The 17,561-nt window shown below is 41.6% G+C and overlaps 1 protein-coding gene across 1 annotated transcript in view; it reads left to right on the top strand.

Moving 5' to 3' along the window:
- DSCAM (DS cell adhesion molecule) overlaps positions 1-17,561 on the top strand; it is a 445,083-nt gene that overhangs the window by 266,057 nt on the left and 161,465 nt on the right. The window contains exons 4-8 of the mRNA XM_017736327.1: positions 1,558-1,704; positions 6,700-6,978; positions 10,392-10,667; positions 12,969-13,265; positions 14,080-14,355. Of these exons, the coding sequence (XP_017591816.1) occupies positions 1,558-1,704; positions 6,700-6,978; positions 10,392-10,667; positions 12,969-13,265; positions 14,080-14,355 (1,275 nt within the window). The remainder of the gene's footprint in view (positions 1-1,557; positions 1,705-6,699; positions 6,979-10,391; positions 10,668-12,968; positions 13,266-14,079; positions 14,356-17,561) is intronic.

The raw sequence follows: 17,561 nt of genomic DNA, 5'->3' as shown, positions 1-17,561 counted from the left end.
CCTGCTGCTGTCCAACTCGACCCTTCCCTGGCACAGCTTGATGCCATTCCCTCTCCTCCTGTTCTTTGTTCCCTGGGAGCAGGGCCTGACCCCCCCTGGGTGCACCTTCCTGTCATGGATATTTAGAGAGCAATAATATCACCCCTGTCCCTCCAAAATTTTCTTTAGGCTAAACAACCCCACCACTTATTTAACCCTGGTGTGGTTTTTTAATAATTCTTGATACTTGCATGGATGGGAGAGGTGGGCTGATTTTTTGTTTAATATTATCTGCTCTAAGTGTCAGACCTGTCCTGTGGCATTAAGTGGTTGTTAATTTTTTTCTCAATTTCTTTTATATTATGATTTAAAGGATATTGCCCTCTGTAATGAAACTATTTCCTTTCTGTCTTCTCTCTGTTGGATTGCTTTCCCAGTGATGCATGTGGGAGCAAGCATCCTGACTACACTTAATTATTAAAAAGTCATTGTTCAAATAGGACTCGGAAGAAAAGGAGTTATTTCTTGCTGCATATTACTGAATACTAGTTCATAATGGGTTTCAACCCTGTGTATTTCTCCCCTAATTCTGGAGCCTGATATATTTTATAATACATAGATACAGGTACATATATTGTAAGAGCTACCATCTACTAGAGAAATTTAGCAGACATGAAAAAGAAAAGATATTGTTTGCCTCAGTGTAAAAGTTTTGGAAAAGTGCACACAACTTAGACTACAGTATTTTTTAAGTGGAAATATTAACTGGGTGAGGCTTAAGTTTGAAATGTGTTCTAAACATGCTATTTTAATTTATTGCATTGTGAGAAGCACTATAGAGTAAACATGTACTGTGTAGATTTTAGGTGGTTTTGTTTCCTTGCTTTTAGAGTGGGCGTAAAAAAGAACAGAGGCACTTCTGCAGGTGTCAAATGATCAAAACTGCACATGACCATATCCACCACGGTATTTTCCACATATTCTAGAGCTAAGCATAAAAAATTCATATTTGAAGAAAATTTAACCTGTAATACTTTTATTTTGAGAGAATAATGGGAGAAACTCTGACCTTGAACATGTCAGTCTTGTTTGGTTTTAGAGATTGTTGCTTTGCTGGGTGGGGTGGGTTGGGACTGCTCCTAACCCTGTTTAACTTGCAAGCACTGCAGTTGTGAGCAGCTTCACTGCCTTTCTAACACCCACAGTTCTGCTGCTGAATTGCATCGTATCATCCTGCAATAGTGAATTAAACTGGATTAATGCATTGGTTCTTTTCCCCATATTTTACTTCAGATCCCTCTTGTATGGTTATTAATTTTGATACAGACCATGGCACATTTCTTTCCTTCTTTCCTCACATTTTCCTTAAAGATCCCTTCTTTTTGCACATGAAGTGCATATAAAATATACATGAATTGATACTTTTATGCATTTACAGCAAGCACTTGGTAAGCTTGGAACTGGCAGCTTCAAACCTGGCAAAAAAAAAAAATCTTCAGGACCTTTGTCATCCATCCTTCAGTGTGAGAGTAACAACCTGCATATATTTTAAGCCCTGCAAATTCTTGTGTCTTTCAGGACCTAGATTTCTCATCACATCCACGGGAGCCTTGTATATTTTAGACGTACAGAATGAAGATGGACTGTACAACTACCGATGTATCACAAGGCACAGATACACTGGAGAAACGCGACAAAGCAACAGCGCAAGACTTTTTGTATCAGGTGCTCCTTTTCTGTATCCTGCTAAATGAAATGCTGCACATGTCTCTCTCTAGTGTGCTCAGCTGGCAAGACACGTTCTTGTGTGCAACAGCCACCTTTCTATCAAATGGAAGTGGGGAGCTGCTGCAAAATCAAATGGGCCATTTAAAAATCCTTTATTTTTCATCTGTTTTTCACCTCTTAGTCGCTATTTCCTGAAGGCCTGTAGGGTTCACCTGCATTCAGCACGGTGATTTTTAGCAGGTTTAGAGTACTTTATAAAAGGACTGCAGATGGGATTCATCCCTTCAAAAGTAGACTTATGCAGGGAAAGGATTTAATTGCCTTAACTTCCCTGTGTAACCAAAGAAGAGGGACACTTTTAGGGGTAGTGTACCTGTCCTACTTTGGGGTGATCTGAACTGCCCCATGGTGCCTATTTCTCTCTGTTGACCACAGGAGGAGCTCAGGACATTTCACTCAGCTGTAGATATTTCCGCTTCAGGAGTCTCAGGTTAACTGAGGTGCCTTTCAGCCTTCCTTTTCATTCATCTCACTCCTACCCTGGGGAAAACAGCATGTTCCCCTGATTCCAGGAGGAATTTCCAGCCGTAAGGAGCACATGACCTGTGCCAATGCATCCAGGGGTGCTGCAGGCACCAGAGGGGCTGGCTGGAGGCTCTCCATGCTCAGGGCTGAGTCCCAGGGTAATTTGTGCAGCAGATGGGAAAATGGGAAGGTGGATGGGCTATTTTAACTTTTCCTTGTAGTTTTAAATTGTCTCCTGATTGCTGTGTGTGTGATGGATGCTTGGGTTCCCCACACACAGTCATCACACACTCGGGGCTCTCAATACGGTGCTGCTCCAATCCAGCTTTTCCCCCATTTTTCCTCTGTGGGAGGCAGTGCCAGTTGAGGTTGAAGTGAAGGAGGAGCTGATCCCAAGACTGGGTCTGGAACTTGCTCTCAAATATGTCTGTGTAGGATTAGCACTTCTCCACCTCCCCTTCCTGTCCCTCATTTGCTGCTTGTCTGTAACTGCACCCTGTGTTTGCACGGGTGCAAATCCAGAGGGGTTTTCCTACATCCACAGAGCTCACTGGGGCTGTATCCCAGACTGTCTCCCTGTATCCTTACCCTACATAAATCATGCCCACCATCCCACTGAAAGCCCCACATTCCTTTTTCTCCTTTTCCCTGCTGCTAAGTTGCCCTAAAGGTCAGTCAGGATTTGGTGACTTTCCCAATCTAACAGTCAGTGCGATCATTCCCGTTTTGACCCTGTCCTCTCCTCATTTGGTCCTTTTGTCAGAATAAAACTCTAGTGGTGACTTCTCAGCTCTCCAGTCCTCTGTTTGAGAGCCCTAAGGGACACAGAGGTGAGCACAAAGTTTTCCATTATTGACATACTTCCTTCCCTCCTCCAAAATGGACGTTGAAGTATTTTGGAGCCCTCTGAACACACAGGCCAGTTCTTAAATATAGTAATGATTAAAAAGAAATAGTGGGATTGTTCAGGTTAGAATAACTTACCAGTCAGATCCCGGAGTTTCTCCCTTTGATAGGTGTCCCCTGTGGGTAGAATTCTTGCCTTTGCTTTCCCCTGCCACATGAAGAAATTCTCCTGCACAATAATCTGCCTGCTGTGGTCTTCTAGGAACAGGAAGGGTTCTACCCTTCCAACTGGTTCCATAATATGGTCTGCTTCCATGTGAAATCATGCTAAGGCTGAGCCAGTGGGAACAAATAAAATCAGGGTTGTATCTTGGTTACCATAGGAAAAATTCTGGTTATCTCACTGAACAAAAGGGGGAACATGAAAGCTCTGTCTTGTTTGAAATTTAGGACAAACACCCTAAAAGCTGTGCTCTGTCTGGAGTTGCCTTTTGAGTTCTCCTCCACAGACCAAACTGAAAGAGCAAATTTTACCTATATGCTATAAGTGACTTTTTTAATCCAACAGGGTTAATTATTCTTGATCAGGGCTAGAGTGGGCTCTGATTTCCAGTCCTGTTACTCTACTGAACAAATGCAGCAATCAAAGGCAGAGTTTGTCCTTTTTTATTTCTCCAAAGGGTTTTACTTTGTTTTAACTGGAATTTATATTTTAAGAGAGTGAGTCCTTTAAGAACTGGGATCAGGGAATCCATGTACACAGTTCTGAAAGGTCTACTTGCATGAGACGTACAATTTTGCCTGCCTTTTCCATCTATATATGTTCTTCACTCTTTTGGGCATGAAATAGTTTGTGGTGGAAATTTCTCATGTTTCCTGGCCACATTTAATACAAGTTAAGCTTCATTATTGTTTTGAAAGAGTGAGAATGGTAATGTGCCGATAACAGCAAATTTAAAAAAAATAGCAAAAATAGTGAATAGTTAATATGCTTATGACCAAAATGAAGTTCCAAATTTCATTTGGAGTAAGAACACCTCCTTGAAATCACATGGCCTTTTTAAATAAAATTAAAATCAAATCCATTAACATGCAACAGAATATACTTCTAAGAACCATTATAATGTGCTTTTCCAATAGCAAATTTGTCCTGCCATGAATCCCAGCTCCCAAAATCATTACTGCTTCTTAACCCCAACACTCCGAAAAATCCTTATGATTTTTAAAGCATAACAATTTCCTTCTTCTGTCCTTCAAAGAAGGTCCGAAGTAGAATATTTTAGAACGGTATTTTGCCTCAGTTTTTCACCATTGTCCTTGCTGGAAGTGATTTGCAGCTGACTTAAAGCATGGCAAAGTAATAATTCAAAAGACCCTAAACACATATTGGAACTGGGTTTTGTTACTTTGCTATTTTTTGCCTCATTGCAGGTGATTGCGAATGAATGCTGGGATTCTGTTTTGTGCTTTGTTTGGTTTTTCATTTGGGTTTTTTTTTCCCTAACTGGAATATATGCATTGTAGGAGCTCTAAATAGGAGTCTGTTCCAGGGACAACCCAAGAAATGTTTTTACTGTCCATTTAAATATATAAGCACAGAGTTGAAGAAAGCAGGTCACTGGAATCACATCTTGTGTATCCCTGAATATATTTTAAAAACCTCCTCTATACCAGCAGGGTGAAATCTTCTTCAGTATGTAGGCAAATCCTAGTTTAGCTGTCCTGCAGCTGGGACTCCAGGCTGTGCTGCTCATGACAAAGGCTCAAGTTGAGAAGGAAAAAAGCGAAGTGACCCTGGGATAGAGAATCCAGGGTCTGCTGTGCTGCTTGAGTAGGAATGCACAGACAATGCCTCTAAAAGACAGTTCTACTTTTTTATTACTTAAATATTTAATCATTACTTGCAACTGAAGAAATTGATTTCCTGTAAATGTAACCTTCTTAAGAGCCCGAAGCTTTAATTTCTTGCCTGCTTGTGGTTTTACTGTCAGTTAATTCCCCACAAAAGAATCTGTGCCCTGGAAACAGGGACACCTGATGACCCAAACGGCGAGAGAGGAGCTTGGCTGATCAATTAGTCAAATTGACATTGGCCTTCCCAGCAGCATGCTGGCAGATTGTGCTTTCACTGAGCCAGACATAAACAGCATGGCAAGCTCAAAATATGTCCCATCTTGGTGCCAAATACAGACCTCGAGGCCACTGATTCATCCAAAATCACTCATTTAACCATTGCCGCCTCCTTCTTAATGAGACACTCAGCAAGCTGAAGGTGGCTTTGCCCTCAGTGGCTCAGTGTTTTCCTGGCACCTGGAAAGCAGAAAAACCTCTGTTGTCACCTTTCACTGCACTTGGCATTTTGGGGGCTTTATCTAGATATAGTCACCAAAAAAAAATATTATTTAGTCCATTTTTTTAATATCACAGTTTTGGTTTCTGCATTGATAGTTTAACTTGAGTAGCCTTAAGCTGTTTGCTGTCATGGGTACCGTCCCAGGTGTGGCTGAAGTTCATGGAGATATATCTAAGCTAGTTTTAAACCAGCTGGCTCAGGTACTGATTACTTTTGGAATAGCTTGAATTCAGCATGAACTGCTCCTCTAATCTCTCCGGTTCCTTATAGGGACCTGCTGCAGATGCCCTGTGAGCAGCACCTGAGTTTGCTAAGTTAAAATGCCACTTGAAAATGCCAGAATTGTGGCAATCACACCTACATTCAGTCAGCTGTGATTAGATATACCCAAAAAGAGGTCAGTGTGTCAGGTAGGAGCTGGTCAGCATGTGGAGTTTCTTTGTGAGACCAAAATCTTAGCAAGTGGGTGAGTGTGATGAGAAAATACTTTGATGAATATTTGCTCAGTGTTTTTGTTGCAATAGCTCCAGGATGGGCTGCACAAAATTTTAAATTGTGTCAACCTCTGTCTCCAAAAGTTTTCAAACTTGAGATCACAAACAAAGCACTATTTCTGATGGGTACATGCACCTCTGGTGAAGGCAATCCTGCCAGACTTGTGTGAGATACATAAATCCATGCCAGGTGCTGCACAAATGAGAGCTGCCGTTGTCAGCAAATTGAGCACAGAAAGATGCACTATTAAGCTGTAAGTTGGTCTTGTCACGTTAAGTTCTTTTTCCAGAGAAGAAGAAAAGACTTGTCTGTCAGTTAGACTACAGATAGAAATCCCTGTGCCTTTGCCCATTTCTCTCCTGACAAGGGAATAAATTGCTCCTTTAATTCAAAGCCTTTAGACCACCGAGAAGAAGGGACAATGTGCTGGCTTCAATCTAGTCTAAAAGTAGCAATAATTGTTAAGACAACACATTTCTGGCTCTCCATGCCTCTCACAGGGAACATGAAAGATGACCAGTGAAACATTTGCCATCTGGAAAAAATCCAGTGAGAGGATTTCCAAGCAGTGATGAGTTGCTTCAGCAGCATGTGCTGCTGGATCCCAGCCACCATGACTCAGACTGGTGGCTGGGTCAGAGAAGCAAACCGTAGTGCCCAAAACACCGGGCTGGCGAGTCGGAAAATGCAGGAGAAAATATATTGACATATTGGTTAGTGGATTAATTTTAAGGCTCTCACTGAAAAGAGTTCCTCTTTGTTTTCTGTTTCAGACCCAGCGAATTCAGCTCCATCTATCCTAGATGGGTTTGACCACCGCAAAGCCATGGCAGGACAGCGAGTGGAGCTGCCTTGCAAAGCATCAGGGCACCCGGCACCAAAGTACCGCTGGCTGAAGGACAACATCCCCTGGGAGCCCGACAGCCGCTTCCGGCAAACGGTCACGGGGCTGCTCATCGAGAACACACGGCCCTCGGACTCGGGCAGCTACGTCTGCGAGGTGTGGAACAACTACGGCACCGCCGAGATGATCGGGCGCCTCTACGTCAAACGTAGGTCGTGGGTTGATGCTATGAATGAGAGGGGAGAGCTTAGACAAGTCCCTGCCTTTGGCAGGTTTCTGGCAGTGGACAGCAGCTTTTATTGAGGAGGCCAGCACCCCAAAACCCACTCTCACTCGCAGGTCCTTAATAACGACCGATCAGGTCTATTACAACATGAATTATTTATTAAATAGACACAAGGAAAACAGACATAAGACTTTCAACGGATTTACCACACAGGATAACACAGAAAGAACTACTAGGAGATAAAAATACAGTGCATGATAATAAAGGTACCTATGTTACAGCTGGCGAAGAAATCGTATAGATTAGGAGCCAATGTCACTTACCAGTGCATGATAGTGGTGTGCAGATAGTGGTGTGCAGATTGAGATTAGGAGAATCATGTTCTCCTAATTTCTCTCAATCTCAGGGAAGTATGTCAATGCCAATGTCTCAGGATCGAGGAGAACTCTCCACACACTCAGAGAGTGTATAAGACATTTCTGATTTTATGAAAATCAAGTGGTCTTTTATAGTTCAAAAGTGCTTGTCTGTCAGTCACTTACTTCTGCTTATCCTTTTCCCATGCATTCAAGGCAGGATGTTTATTGCTGGCTAAGGGTGTTTTCAACCGAGATAATTCATCACAGGACAAACCATTCCAGCCTAGTTTAGCCATGGGGGAAGTAGCTAAGTCTTTTGTTGTGTCAGGGGATGGAAAGTCCTGTCACAGTTGACTGTTGGTGTTGTTGCCTGATATCGAAAGAGAAGAGCCCTTGCACCAGTGTTGAAATAGTAAAATAAAAAGCAAACCTTTGTTGGAAGCTTCCAGGTGTCCCAACAGTCATGGGCTCACTGGGTACTGGATCTCTACAATTTTATAAATTTAACAAATTAGCATTCTTTACAAATATCATCCAATGTGAAGAGCTGTTGGTAAGGCTATTTTTGGAGTTGGTCCACAGCTTCTTTGCCCCACTTCTTGTTATGTCTTCTCAGATTCTGGTCGGAAAACAAAATTTTCTTCTCATGGGTCCTCTACTTGAAAATAAGACAAAACAGTATTTCAGGAATGTGTTAGAAGGTTAGCATATTGTTCTAGAATCTAAGAGAAAGGGCAGGAAAAACACTAGGAGCTATATAAATATGTAATAGTATTCTACGGAGCCACGAATATATGAAAAATACAAAAAACCAAAACTTTTTAGGCATCAGCATGAAGTTGTTGCCTTACCTTGCTGTACCTTCTGTTTCCTTAATTTATCTTAGTGATGATTAAAGTCTTCAAAGTTGTGGAAGGACACAAGGCAAGCTCTGTGGAGATGAGTTAGTTGGGCAATTGAGCGATCAGAAGTGCAAATGGATGCAATTTCCAGTGTAGCTCTATAATTTATCACATGGAGGATATGTAATTTAGAAGCATGAATTGGGTGCTGGAAAAGAAATTGCAAATGTTCTCATAAATAAAGCTGCCAAACTCTCATTGCCATGACTCACGGTGCTCAGTAATATTGAATACTCATACCTCCCCTCAGTCGAGTATTCATGTGTGAATATTCTGAATGTTTCACAAATTCTACAAAGATAATTATTACTTCAGGAGCACCACACTGGAAAAGTGTTATTCTACTACTTTTGAAAAAAACCCAAAATTATTTCCTGGGATAGAAATAATGCTCTGTGAACTAACGTTTCCACCTAGACAGCATGACTAGCAAGCTGAAAAGGGAGAAGTTTGTGAGTAGTTCAGGCCACAAAAGCATCCTCACAAATAATTGCACATAATGTTTTTGGGCAAAATAAAACCAAGGTGAAAAATCTGCCATTCATGAGTTATAACTGAGGAACTTTGGTTCTAAATGTGTTCATCAAAATACATAAAAATACTCATAAAAATGCATTTCATTCCATCTGTCTTTTATGATGAAAAGTCAAAACTTGCAGAGACATGATGTAATTGTATTGCTGGTGATACCCAAAGCATCCCCAGTGCCTGGTGATGTGCTTTTCGTAATGACTCTGCACTCAGCCAGCCCGTAGAAATTCCCTGGATCAGGTTGGCAGGAAACAAAAGCTGTGCAAAGAAATTTTACCCTCCTCTGCAATGGAGGATGTGGCTTACTTGCATCATCATGGCTCTGGGATATCGGTGATGCACTTGAGTGTGACTATTTTGTGCAACTATTTTGTTTAGTGGGTCATTGCCAGGTTTGAGCCTTTGTGGTCTTTTTATAGGAAACAGAGAGATATTCAGTGACTTTTAACATTAATATGAATGTGAAGATTAACTATTGCCAGTACCATGGTAGAGAAAAGTTTTGTTATGTACATGTCTGTAATCCAGAATGTCTGATGCCACTGTGTGTTTTTTTCCAGGCCTCTGTCACTAATTAGCCACTATAGATTTATTCCAACTTTTATGTTATAAAATATTAATAAAGTGAACAAGTTGCTTTTCTTTTTTAAGTGTGTCTGTGTGCATGTGTGTGTATGTTTGTATGCAAGCTGCCAAAAGAGAAAATAGGCGGGTCTGTATTTAGTGTCAGAGATAGTATCTGTGGTGATAGTAGTCCCTTATCTTTATAAGGAAGTCAAACCAATATATACAAAGCATGAGGTGAAATCTGTGTTCTGCAGTGCTGATAACTCCTAGGTGGCAGGATAAAGATTGTTTCCCTTGCATTTACATTTATAACTTTTCTTCAGTGCTGTTCATCCTCTTTTTCTTGCAATGTAAAACTCGCATTTTCCTGTCCTGCTGTTTCTTAAGGCTGACTTGAAAATACTGTAGTCCTCCCACATCGAAGCAGAAAATCTGGTGAGCCCACACACTAGAACACTTCCATGTGGACAGATCAGATGGATATCCATGGGTGTACCTGTGTTAACATCTTCCACCCTCCAAAGCTAATCTTGTCACTGGCATTTGCTGCACTTGTTCACATCAGGGAGTGGTTTGGGAAATTGTAAATTTGGTTCCTTTTGCAGGAAATTAAACCAGACAATGAGTTTCAGGAACACACTTAATGCACCAGTTTCAAAGATCCATTCTGAACTAAGGTGAAATAACATCCTGCCCTCCCAAAACATGTGTAGTGCCACGTTAAAGCCCTCGGCACTAATGGTGTTACGTGTAGGTCTGATCCTACTGCTTACCTGAGCATGGGACTACATGAGGAATGGGTTGTGCCTATAGACCTATTTTTTTCTGTCATGGATGTCAGTGGCAAAAATTTTTTTTTTAAGTAATGCTGTCATCTGTTACTTGGTTTTGTTTTGTCTTTTAAGAAGGATATGGCTGTGATTTTTATTTTTCTCCTTAATTGAGTGTTGATTTGCCACTTGCACATAAATGCACATTTATACTCAATATGCTCTATTTCCCTTTCTCTCTCCCTTACTTCGACTCAAACCTCCAGAACCACTAAAAGCCACCATCAGCCCGCGCAAAGTCAAAAGCAGTGTTGGTAGCCAAGTGTCCTTGTCCTGCAGTGTGACGGGAACTGAGGACCAGGAGCTGTCCTGGTACCGCAACGGGGAAATCATCAACCCTGGCAACAACGTCCGCATCACCGGCGTCAACCGGGAGAACCTGATCATGGATGGCATGGCCAAGAGTGATGGCGGGGCCTACCAGTGCTTTGTGCGCAAGGACAAGATGTCAGCTCAAGACTATGTCCAGGTGGTACTGGAAGGTCAGTCTCTACCTGTCTAGCAATTTTGGTTTCCAAAATACCGCACAAGTCATCTTTGGTGCTATCATTTTAGAGTGGCGATGCCTTAAAGATCTGGAAATGAAACAAAACACTTTCGAGACAATATTAGTATAGGTGGTAATATCAAAGCTGGTCTTCAGTTGGAGGGCTCCAGGGGCAGATAAGGAAAAATTCCCACCCCACATAGGGCGAATGCATTTCATAAATTTAGCAAATTAGCATAATTGACAAGAATTCCCAATTAGAACCACAAGTAATGAGGTAATTCTCCCCCTTGGTTCCACCTCTTCTGGAGCCCTTCTTTTTTGCTGCCAGCTGTACTAGCTGAACTTCGTTTATGGGAAAGTGTCTTGGAGGGGTAGCTCATCCTTGGTTCCCAGGAAAAAGCAAGATGGGATTGGGGCTTTTGGAATGTGTTCTGTCTCTCTATCAGGGTAGGAAAATTACTGAGGTTATCTAGGAACTATGTACGTATACAGTAATAGTCTACAGTTATGAATATATATGAAGAATATATAAAAGCAAAAATCATTTTGGCATCAGTGGAGCTTAAAAAAGAGAGGATACTTATGAAATGTCCATGGGATTTATTGTGCCCCACTCATAACAGAATGGAAAAATTGATTTAAAAACAAAAATCCTTCCCAAGCAGGTCTCTATTAAAAATCCAAACATTGCTCTTCTGTTTGGTCGTGTTGGCTGGAGGCTTGGAGATCATCTTAAATAACTGATACAATGTTCTACGTGCTAATCAAGTGAGGAAAGTCATCAATTTGCACAGAGGCAGCTCACTAATGAGGCCGTGGTGCAGGCATGGCATGGACATTATTTTTAGAGTCTCTATAGAAGAAGAAGAGATTACCTGCCTGGACCAAGTTACCTCGGCAACCATCTCCCGTGACTAGGAAAGCCTAAAGAGCATATTGATAATCTATCATGGTGTCGGGAGAGTGCAGGTTATCAGAGAGCAACAGCAGGGAAGATTTCAAAGACACTCAGGTCTCACTGGGAAAATAATGTCTGCTTTCATCTCAAAAAAAGCCTGTCACTTGAATTAAAAAAAGAGGGGAAAAAAGAGGAGGAGGGGTGGCAGAGGTACATAGTGTGCACACTCACAGATTTATTGGTCCTGTGTCAGCTCCCTTTCAGGATAAAAAGCCTTTTTTTTGTTGCTGCTGTTCTGTCTTCTGAGGGGTGACAGTATCCAGTGCACCACAAAGGAAAGGAAGAGAGTCAGGAATCAAAATAAAGAAATAAATTAGAAACTCTGTCTCCTAACCAATGGGACAGAAATGAAAGAGAGAGAGGGCAAAGGGAAAAAAAAAGAAATAATAAAAAAAAAAAAAACGCTCTTCCAGGGATGCTGAGGCCTTTCAGCATTCTGAGAATGCCAGTGCTTACCTTTTTACCATGTGGAAAACAAGGGAATTTTAAAGTAACATTTTCAAAGGAAAACAAACCTGCATTGCATGATCGCAGAAGGAACCTCCTAACTAATACCAGGGTGTCAGCACTCTTAAATGTTACCCCACTGAACACTCTGGAGAGGTGGGTACTTAATCCTGCTCCCTGCTTACAAAGTTTCTGTGCCCACCCATTTTCTTTATTCATTTGTCTGGTAGAGGCTGAGTATTTTGGGAGACAGCTCACAAGATAAAGCATCTGAATGCTCTCAATCAGAGAAATATTTCTCTGTAGCACAAAATGACCACAGAAAAAAATTGGCATCACTGCTATTGCTGGCAATGTGTATTCAGAAAAGCTTAATTTAATACTTTCCTAAATGGGGCATTGTGTGTCAGGACTAAACTGCTGTGTGAAATCAGCCTATGCAAGTTGTGCTTGGATCTTGACAACAGGATTCAGCCTTAACTTCCCAAAGAGCTAAAATCTACCAGGAGAAGAGAATGTCCAAATGTGTTGAAGTTTTGCTGTGTGTCTTTTATAATGAACTGCATATGGTTTTAAAACTTTACTGCAGGAACCCGGCAGTTCATAGAGATGCCTGATCCATCTATTCAAGTGTTTTTCCTACAGCAGAGCCACTACCAGGTTTCTCAGAAGATGAAAAAGAAACTTGCCATAAGCAAAGGGTCATTTAAGTCCTCTACTGGCATAATTTTTCTTTTTCCATTCTCAATAATTAGGGTGACATCCTGGAAAAAAATTGTTTGTGTTGCTTCTAAAAAAGATCTTGGCTCATGGGATATGGTCCAGGATAGAGGGGACAAGCTTTATACCATGTAAGCACTGTGTTCCTGCTTTTCTTTCCCTCGGCAGACGGAACTCCCAAAATCATCTCTGCCTTCAGCGAGAAGGTGGTGAGCCCAGGAGAGCCAGTGTCCCTCATGTGCAACGTGAAGGGGACTCCCCTGCCCACGATCACCTGGACACTGGACGAGGATCCCATCGTGAAGGACGGCAGCCACCGGATCAGCCAGATCATCACATCTGAGGGCAACGTGGTCAGTTACCTGAACATCTCCAACACTCAGGTCCGGGACGGGGGCGTTTATCGCTGCACTGCCAACAACTCTGCGGGAGTCATCCTGTACCAGGCTCGAATAAACGTAAGAGGTGCTTGTCAAATCAGCTCCTCAAAAAAAACACACATTACTCATTGTAGTGGAGAAGAAGATTGTTGCATGTGATGAGATGATTCTTGGAATGCCAAAAAACCAACTTACTGTTTTTTCCTCTCCTTTTCTCCCCCGCTCTCTTTCCCCACCCTGCCTCTCCAGCCCCATCTAGAAAGTGTATGGTATGGTTAAATGTTGGAAGAACCCTTTGGCTTGTGTCCTTTAGTCTATTTTTCCTATACTCATCTTTAATAGTTCACAGTCTCTTTGCTTTAATCCTGCTGTGCATGTTCTGTTTTTCTTTTCCTTTCCTCCTTTACTTGTCCAACATCCATTGTAATTATTCATGTATACAGAACTTTAGCTTGAATTTCCAGCTCTACATGGCATAATACCCATCCTCATGGTATTATACTTTATATACCTAGCAAACAAAAAAGCTAACTGTGTCAGTGTTCTCATGTGTAACAGGATTCTAGCTTCATATCAGTGTTAGTATTTCACATTAATTAAATCACACTCAGCCTTTTAATTTGTAACGCAGCAAAGATTTTATCAGGCAAGTGTTGGCTAACAGATATATACTCCCACATAATTAGTATGGATGCTGCAGGGTAAGGAAAAACTAGAGCATACAAAGATTAGGGAAACTGCTTAAGTAGCTCTTAAAAGGAAAAATCTGTCAAATGCTAAAGAAGTGTGGTGTGAGCCGCATCCGTTAACATTTGTATATCCAGAAATAATTCAGACATTCCCTCGAGCAAACATGCCTTTAAATTGTCTTCAAGAGTTTCTTTCTTTTGCCTTCTCAGGGCCAGCGAGCATTCGGCCGATGAAGAACATCACAGCCATCGCTGGGCGGGACACCTACATCCACTGCCGCGTCATTGGGTACCCCTACTACTCCATCAAGTGGTACAAGAACTCCAACCTGCTCCCCTTCAACCATCGCCAAGTGGCGTTCGAGAACAACGGAACGCTGAAGCTCTCGGACGTGCAGAAGGAGGTGGACGAGGGCGAGTACACCTGCAACGTCCTGGTCCAGCCCCAGCTGTCCACCAGCCAGAGTGTGCATGTGACAGTGAAAGGTGAGGACAGCTGGGAAAAGCAGAGCCCGGCTAATTCCTGGGTCATCTGTGGGGTTGCACACGTAGGATTGTCCTGGCAGTCGGATAATGAGCGCTTGAGGAGGTTAATCCAGATTTGTGTTTATTTTTAATGATGACGCAGAGCTAATCAGTCATTGTGTCTTGTTCTCGCCTGACTTTTACCCTCCTCGGCTCAACTGGCAAAATATTACCTTGTTGTTGTTGTTGCCTCTAAGTGGGGGAGTGGCAGCTCAAGTTCTCTTTGAGCACTTTTCTCTACAACTAAATCAGAAAATTAATGGTTTGTCGCCTATGTTCCACTGGTGACTGTTTCTCTACTGGATAACAAAGTTCAAATTTTCATTTAGCCAGTGACTTCCCAGCTTTTAAAACATGAGATGAGAATTTTAATGTCTGTATTTTTGCCACTAAGCAGAGACAGGAACTAAAAGCATTAACCTTGCTTTCCTCTTATTAAGTGATTATCTATCTGAGTGCTCTTCATGCTTAGAAAGGTAACACTTTAAATAAATGTGACTTGAAATTCTAATAGGATGCTTCAAATCTATTCAAATAGTCCAAAATAAGGATGTTCAGATGGCCCTGAAAGACTTCAGCAACAGATTGAGAATAGGAATTTTTTAGCATTGTGTCCTTACTGTTCTGACATTGGCAATGTTCAGACCTATTCATGAGGATACAAAGGACAGAAGACGTGATTGCAGTAGCACCTAGTTTTGAGCAATGGGACCACTGAATACTGCACTTCATGTGAGCCTGTAGGAAGAATTGGGGTATAATTTCACTGTTCCTGAAGTTATTGGAAACTTTTCCTGGGCTTTTTTTTTGGAGGGAGAGGAGAAGAAGGAAGGGAGGTTGAATCTTGTATCCATTCTCAGATAAGATGCAGAGAGCAGTAAGGTAAAATGACTTTGTTATAGACATCTGATCTCTGAACTTCCTTCTGCTCAGTTAGTTTTGCCCTTAGCAGTCTGGAGGGATGCAATTTCTATTTTTTTTTTTTTTTCAAGAGTTTAGGGGATTAGCTTTAAGCCATGAGCAATTTGGACTTTGAAAGGCAAGACATTTCACACACCTGAGACCATCAGGGGCACTGGTCACAAGCTGTGGCATAAAAAGCTACTGTCACCTTTGGTTTTCATGTGTGTTGTGCCTTGCTTAACATTATAATGATATTACAGATCTGTTGATAGAGTTTAGGAACTGAATGACAAATCAGTCACTATGCTTCTGCTACACTAACAGGCCACCATGGAAATTCTGGTGGAGAGAGCTGCCTCTTAAATGATACCATTTTTCAAATGACTGTCAAAATGAAAATAGCCAGACAAAACATATCCAGCTGTCTATCCTTGCAGCTCAGGCATTGAGATCAAAACAGTACTAGTCACTATAGCCATTATCTCAGGTGTAATACTGCTTTTTCTTCCTAGGTTACAGTTTCCAAGTTGACAATTCCTCCCCCAGAAAGCAGATTGCCAGCTCTATCAATTTGGATTGAGCCGTAATTTTGTCAATGATTTTACTTTCTTGATGGTGTTCTGCTGCACCTCTGGATATTCAGCTGCTGGTCAGAAATCTCAAACTGTGACTAAAGATACCCTGCATAACTTTGACAGACATGCAGCACATTTGAGGAGTGACAGAGGGCTGAGCTGTCTCTGTGATCACAGAATCACAGAATGGCTTGGGTTGGAAGAGACCTTAAAAATCACCTCACTCCAGCCCCTGCCATGGGCAGGGACACCTCCCACTAGACCAGTTTGCTCCAAGCCTTGACGAGACACTGTAATTTGAAAACAAGGTTAATAGCCTGACCTCATCTGCTAAGCTCAAAATGTCACAGGTGAGGTTTTTAGGTCAGACCTGAACAGTTCTCAATGTTTTGCTGTTGTAGCTTGAGGTCAGAAGTGCCACAGTGGATTTTATTTAACATATTAGTGGGGAGTCAAAAGTGGCCTGGTGCTTTAAAATATTATTGTGTGTGCTACCTTTTCATTTTATAGATTCCAGAGTTAATGGCTTGAGTTTTTAAGCACTTATATTTGCTACCAAAAAAATACAAAATATGGCCCAGCTTGCGTAGAGATTAAAAGCACTCTGAAATATGACACTGTAAGGGCAGTTAATATCGGTGCTTAAATATCCTTATTTACAGTTCAGCTTCTCCTACCATCAGAACAACTATTTTTTCTAGAGAGAAACAGAGGGAGAATTATTGTCCATCTTCAACATCACAAGCCCTTTGCTTTGCTCTCAATTCTGCTACAAGCTTCCTGGGTGACCTCAAACCAGTCACCTGAAGGGTGATTCAGAATAGAAGACACTTGATGAACTGTTACTTATTGGGTTTTTTTTCCCTCCATGTTCTGTTTGGAGGACTTAAATTATTAATTTCCTCATGAGTTTATCATCTCCATTGTATCAAAATGTTTCAGAAACAATGTGTTCATTTTCAAAAGCCACGTGGGTCACCAGGAAAAAATGTCAATAAGGCACAGACTGAACTCAAAAATATCCACAATTTTTTTGTATGTTCAATTTCAGAAACTTACAGCTTAATTTTTCCAGTTCACCTGCCATTATGTAGCATTTATATGTTCAAAGCTCTGCTCCCATTGAAATGAAGTTGCTCCTGAGAGTTCTGTTTCCTCCTTCAGAGCAGTCACGTCACCCAGCGTAGCAACCCCATGGGAAGGACAGACTTAAGTAATTTAATTAGCTTTATCTGGCAGATCTGTGGCAAAAGTAAATTCAGAATTTGGCTCTATGGGGCAGCATTTATCTGCATTAGGCAAACAACTGGTTTTCAAAGTTGGCAGCTCTCGGCCACATTTACTTTTCACTTTCTAGATCCTCCAGTATGGGAAGCATCCTGATTCTGTCTTGGATGAAGACTTTCTTAAACCAGCATTTAAATAAAAACCCTCAACACCATGAGCATGTCATCAAATACAAGAGTGCTGTCCACTCTTAAATTTGAGGTTTACAAACATCCAAATGAAAGTGAAATCATACTTCAGAAATCATGATAAGGTCACAGATAGGAGAACAGAACTTTTCTTGGTAATAATTTTAAATGAACTCCTGGCTGCCAGAGAACCTGAGTGGGGCTTTCAGAGCCTTGCTGTGCATCCTCCCACCTGGCAGGCTCTGGGAACACCAAAAGCTTGGGATCTGGGCAC

Source organism: Corvus brachyrhynchos, unplaced genomic scaffold (genome assembly GCF_000691975.1).
Source record: "Corvus brachyrhynchos isolate BGI_N302 unplaced genomic scaffold, ASM69197v1 scaffold434, whole genome shotgun sequence".
NCBI classification, from domain to species: domain Eukaryota; kingdom Metazoa; phylum Chordata; class Aves; order Passeriformes; family Corvidae; genus Corvus; species Corvus brachyrhynchos.
This window is presented reverse-complemented; position numbering and strand designations above follow the sequence as displayed.